Source organism: Lynx rufus, unplaced genomic scaffold (genome assembly GCF_022079265.1).
Source record: "Lynx rufus isolate CCGP_SWC_20201006 ecotype Redwood Valley unplaced genomic scaffold, mLynRuf1.p SCAF_16, whole genome shotgun sequence".
Lineage (NCBI taxonomy): Eukaryota > Metazoa > Chordata > Mammalia > Carnivora > Felidae > Lynx > Lynx rufus.
In genome coordinates this window covers 902067-908450 of record NW_025814830.1, presented here as the reverse complement: position 1 = coordinate 908450, position 6384 = coordinate 902067, and the positions used below count along the sequence as shown (strand labels likewise).

The 6384-nt window shown below is 39.1% G+C and overlaps 1 protein-coding gene across 1 annotated transcript in view; it reads left to right on the top strand.

Annotated features, from left to right (window-relative positions):
* The window catches only part of LOC124511660 (zinc finger protein 729-like), an 84523-nt gene extending 79153 nt beyond the window's left edge, over positions 1–5370 (top strand). Inside the window, exon 5 of the mRNA XM_047079050.1 lies at positions 3936–5370. Within this exon, the coding sequence (XP_046935006.1) occupies positions 3936–5370 (1435 nt within the window). The remainder of the gene's footprint in view (positions 1–3935) is intronic.
* Positions 5371–6384: the final 1014 nt, after the last annotated feature.

Sequence of the window (6384 nt, the reverse complement as noted above, 5' to 3'; positions counted from 1 at the left end):
TATTCTATTATTTGTAGAATTTTGATGAATTTTATCAGCAATTGCTTTTTAAAAAAAATATAATGTTCTCCATTACCTTTTTGATAACTATTTATTTTGAGAGGAGAGATAAGAAGGAAGAGGTAAGGAGAGATAGAGATAGAGAGCATCCCAAGAAGGGTGCCCACTATCAGTGCAGAGCCCAGTGTGGGGCTGGAACTCACAAAGTGAGATCATGACCGGAGCTTAAACCAACAGTTGGATGCTAAACCAACTGAGCCACCGGGGCATCCAAGGAATTACTTGTTTAAAAGTTTGTCCATTGACCAGTGAAGGCATGTGATCTTGGTCTTTTCCAAATTGTCTAATATGTTAGTGTATGTTTGCTTTAGGAATCATTTATCACACTATATGTTTCTGTGTGTAACTGTTGCCTTGTTTTCTTTTCCATTTTTCTTTTTCGTTGGTGGGTTTTTTCACTGTAAATATATTTAAAGTATTGTCAAGTTTGTTTGTTGTATTGGAGAAATGGAATTACTTTCAATGTTATGTTATTGTTTATTTGGGTCTTCATTTTACTTCTTTCTTATTTTTGTTTAGCATTTCCTTTGACAGAATTTTAGCTAAATTTCTTCATTCTTTTGTTGATTGAGGTGTAATAAAAGAAAAAGGTGAAATACAATAATTAACTCAATCATTTATAGCATAAAAAATTGAAAGTGGAGTGTCTAGTAGAAAAATTAGGAAGAAATGAATAAAAATGATTACCAAAAAAAAAAGTTTCCTTGGATTTTGTATAGATAATGTCATCCTCTAACAGTGATAATTTTGCTTTTTCTCTTCCAATTTGTTTGCATTTTGGAATTGTGTTAAGTTTATTTATTTTGAGAGAGTGAGAGTCAGGAGAAGCAGAGAGAAAGGGAGAGAGAGAGAGACACAGAGAGAACCCCAACAGGCTCTGTGCTGTCAGCATGGAGCCTGATGTGGGGCTCAAACTCACATAGTGCCAGGTTGAAATCCAAGAGTCAGACAATTAAGTGAGCCAAGCAAGCGCCCCCAATTTGGTTTCCTTTTATGTATTTTTTCCTAATTGTTCTGAATAGTGCCAGTACTGTGTGGAATGGACATGGGAACGTTGCTTCAATATCTTATTTGTGATCCTATAGGAGGAGCTTTTGGCCTTCTCATCGATTATGTTGGATTTCAGCTTTGCACACATACATGATCTTTATTAGGATGAAGTAGTTTACTTGGATTCTTCCTTATTGAGTATCTTTAATCATGAAATGGTGTCCAATATGCTCACTTCCTGTCCTGTATCAATTAACATAATCCTCTCTTTGTGATTTAGTCTGTAATGTGCAGTCCCAACTCGATAGTTTTCCATATGCTATAACACTCTTGAATTTCAGGAAGAATTCCCAGTTGATTATGTCATAAAATGGTAAAATGTGCTTTTGATTCAGTTTGTTTTTCATTTGTTTATTTGTTTTGAGAGGGAGAGGAAGGAAGAGGACAATGGGAGGGGCAGAGAGTGAGGAGGAAAGAGGATCCCAAGCAGGTTTTTCAGTTTGTAATGAGCTGGACATGGGGCCTGATCTCACGACTGAAGTCATGACCTGAGCTGAAGTCAAGGGTCGGGTGCTTCACCAACTTAGGCTCCCAGGCTCCCCTGTTTGCTTAGTTTTATGGTGGACGTTGCATGAATATTCCCCCCAGATGGTAATGCATAGTCTTCTATACTTGTAGCATCTTCCTTCATCTTTGATAACCTGTTAAGGCTGGTATGATCAAGGGTTTTCATAATCTCCCTTCTCTTCACGCCCTAGAAATGTCTGGGGAGATTTCAAGTACTTTCTCCTGTGTGTCTATGAATTATTCTGTGAATTCATCTGGCATAAGAGTTTTCCTTGCTGGGAGTTTATTTTTTTTATTGTTAATTAGAAAACATTTTTAATGTTTTTATGTATTTTTGAGACAGGGAGAGACAGAAAGAGACAGAGCATGAGCAGGGGAGGGGAGGAGAGAGAGGGAGGCACAGAATCCGAAGCAGGCTCAAGGCTCTGACCTCTCAGCACTGAGCCCAATGAGGGGCTCGAACTCAAGCACTGTGAGATCATGGCCTGAGCTGAAGTCTGATGCTTACCCAACTGAGCCACCCAGGCGTCCCATTGGGACTTTAGTTATTACAGTGTTAATGTACTTAGTAGTTGTAGATATGTTGACTTTTTTCGTTTTCTTTTTTCTTTTCTTTTCTTTTCTTTTTTTTTTTTTTTTTGAGTGTGAGAGTCAGTGAGTGGGAGAGAATGCAGAGGGAGAGAGAGAGAGAATCTTAAACAGACTTCGTGCTTAGGGTAGAGCCTGATACGGGTGTCCATCACATGACCCTAAGATCATGACCTGAGCCAAAATCAAGAGTTGAATGCTCAACCGACTAAGCCACCCAGGTTCCTCTTTCATTACATTTTTTTCTCCATGATGATGTCAGGTAGGTTATACCTTATTTGAAACAGGTACTTTTTTTTTTTTGGATACCTATTTGTTAGCATGTAATTATCCTTTTTCCCAATTATGATTACTTTTATTTCTATGATATCACATGTACGGTGTCTTGTTTTAGTTCTTCACTTCTGATTTTAGGTGAACTTCAATTTTTCATCCTTACTTGATGGTGTTATAGGTCTGTCAAATTTTTGGGTTACTTCTGAAAACAAACTCGTCCTGTTGTTTTATTCCTACTTTTGCTATATCGTATTTTCATAATTTCTGTTTGACTTTTAAATTAAATGTGCTTCCTTCTAAATTTTGGCTCATAGGGTAATTTCCCGATTCTTTGTGACACAGGAATATGATTTGTGCTACACCATTAAACAACTACAGAATGATCTATTAGGCTACGTTTTCACGTTGTGTGTAATCTTCTGTGTCAAGGAAGAATGAAGCCTGATGAATCCTTCTCAACCATCTTCCTGACATTCTCTGACTGATTTGAAGGTTGTATATTAGAAGTTGTCAGTACCTTCATGTGAGAGTGGTAATTGGAATGATGTCCCTTTTTTTGTTATTTGCTATCTTTCAGCTATATCTTCACATGGCAGCCAGAGCTTCCTGCCAAAGCCATGCATAGAAGCCTCTTCCCAAAATGTGTCACTGGGTACATGGAAACGTCATGCCCTTGAGAATTTACACTTAATGATAAACTGGGACAGTGATAGAAGGAATGAAGCACATCAGATGTTTCATGAAGGACGTAGTCCAGTTGAGACGAGTGCCCATAATAAGAACCTCATGGCCCCAAGTGGTGAAGGACAGAAAACATCTTGGAAAACCACCCTTTTTACATCCACTATTTGTGCAAAACAGTGTGCATCTGTAAGCAGAAGTTCCAATCAAACATGCAAACATACATATTTGTGCAAAGAAAATTTGGAACATTTGGAAAGTTACCTCATCCACACTGAAAACAATGCTGTGAACCATTCTGAAAGTCGGATTGGATTGACCTTTCAGGCAAATATTTCTAAAACTCAGAGATTCAAAAATGAAGATAAAAGGCCTAGGACGTCTCAATTTGGGAGGTACTTCACAGAGGAGGTGACCCTGCAACATTACCAGAGTATTTTCAATGGAGCTACACTGGCTCAATACAGTGAATCTGAGACACAGTCTAACCAGGGCTCTCATGTTAGCAAATGTCTAAGGACTGTGCAAGAAAACCATTTTGAATCTAATAAAGATGAGGAAGTGTTTTATCCAAACTCCAAATATACCAATAGTAAGAGTACACAGAGGGGAGAAATTACTTCTAAATATGATGAATGTGGGAAAGCTCTGAAGCAGTCCTCCAGTATTGCTGATCATCAGAGGCTTCATGGGGGTGGAAACCCATACACATATAATGAAACTGGGAATATGTTTAATCAATCATTAAGCCTAAATACGTATGAGACAAGTGGTACTGGAGAGAAAAGGTACATTGACAAGGAATGTGGCAAAACCTTTGACAGGCACTCGACACTATCTCAACATCAGCAAACGCATACTGCAAGGAAAATTGACAAATGTGAAGAAGGTGGTCAAACCTTTAAGGATGGGTCATCACTCCATGCAGACAGGCGAATCCGTACTGCACAGAAACCTTACAAATGTCAACAATGTGGCAAGGCCTTTAGCCAGCAATCACTGCTTACTCAGCATCAAAGAATCCACACTGGAGAGAAACCTTACGAATGTCAAGAATGTGGCAAGGCCTTTAAATGTCACTCATACCTTATTAAACATCACAGAATACATACTGGAGAGAAACCTTACCAATGTCAAGAATGTGGCAAGGCCTTTAAGCAGCAATCATCCCTTACTAAGCATCACAGAATACATACTGGAGAGAAACCTTACAAATGTCAAGAATGTGGCAAGGCATTTAGCCACCATTCATCCCTTACTCAGCATCACAGAGGGCATACTGGAGAGAAACCTTACAAATGTCAGGAATGTGGCAAGGTCTTTGCCCAGCAATCATCCCTTAGTCGACATCACAGAATTCATACTGGAGAGAGACATCACAACTGTCAAGAATGTGGCAAGGCCTTTAGCTACCCATCATCCCTTACTCAGCATTACAGAATCCATACTGGTGAGAAACCTTACCAATGTCAAGAATGTGGAAAAGCCTTTAACTCTTCCTCACGACTTACTGAACATCACAGAATTCATACTGGAGAGAAACCCCACAAATGTAAAGAATGTGGCAAGGCCTATAAAGCTTACTCACAGCTTACTGAACATCACATAATTCATACCGGAGAGAAACCTTACAAATGTAAAGAATGTGGTAAGGCCTTTAGCAGATACTCAACCCTTTTTCTACATCGCATAATTCATACCGGACAGAAACCTTACCAATGTAACAAATGCAGTAAAACCTTTAATTTACCTTCAAGGCTTACTCAGCATCACAGAATCCATACAGGAGAGAAACCTTACCAATGTCAAGAATGTGGTAGAGCCTTTATGCAGCAATCATCCCTTACTCGGCATCACAGAATGCATACGGGAGAGAAACCTTACAAATGTCAAGAATGTGGAAAGGTCTTTAGCCAGCAAGCATCCCTTAGTCAGCATCAGAGAATTCATAGTGGAGAGAAACCTCACAAATGTCAAGAATGTGGCAAGGCCTTTAGGTTGAAGTCAAACCTTAATTACCATCACAGAATTCATACTGGAGAGAAACCTTTCCAATGTCAACAATGTGGCAAAGCCTTTAGGATTAAGTCAAACCTTAAAGTCCATCACAAAATTCATACTGGAGAGAAACCTTACCAATGTCAGATATGTGGCAAGGGCTTTACCAAATGCTCAGAACTTCGTCAACATCACAGAATTCATACTTGAGCCAACCTTACCAATGCACCATGTGCAAAAGGCTTTAATCACCAATCATCCTTTATTCAAGATTACAGAAATCATCTTGGAGCAAATGTTACAGAGTTTAAGACTGTGAAGGAATTTTTCCCCCACTTTTTAAAAAGTTTTTCTTCGATAGAATGAGTGGGAGGGTGCAGAGGCAGACACAGACACAGAATGAAAAGCAGGTTCCAGGCTCTGAGGTTTCGGCACAGACAGCTCAGAGCCTGATACAGGGCTCGAACCCATAAACTGCTATATCACAACATGAGGTGAAGTTGGATGCTTCACCGACTGAGCCACCCAGGCACCCCAGGACTGTGAGAGAACTTTTAAGGAGGGCTCAACGCTACTCCACATCACAGAATCCACATTGAGGATTAACGATACCCAAGTAAACAATGTGGCAAGACTTTAACCAATGCTGATCCCTGATTTCTTGTCAGAGAATGTGTTATACAGATGATTTTACACAAAGAATCTGGGAAGCCCTTTAATGGTGCTCAAGCCTCATTCCACACCACCAAATTCATACTTGAGAGACACCTTACAATTGTAGAGAATGTGGTGAAACGTTTCACTTGGCTCAAGCCCTACTCACCATCACATTGTTCATACATAGGACGAACATTGCAAATGTGATGAATGTGGCACACCCCTAGGTGGAAGTCCTAACTCATTCAACATCATAATTCCCATATCAGAGGAAATCTCTAAAATGTGAATTGAATGACAAAGCTTTCAGCTGGAATTCAATCCTTATTCAATATCTCTAAATGCATGCTGAGTTGAAACCATACAAACCTAATGCATGAGGAAATCCCTTCTTCATAAATACACCATTTGGAAAACATCAGAGAGTACCAATAGGAAAGTAAGTTGAAAGAAAAGTACATTTAAAAACATATGTAACTGAACATAAAATGTCAACACGTGTCACAGGATCACAGCAGAAAGCAATAAGTCAGTGTATTCAGACATTACATCAAAATACTTATTAGA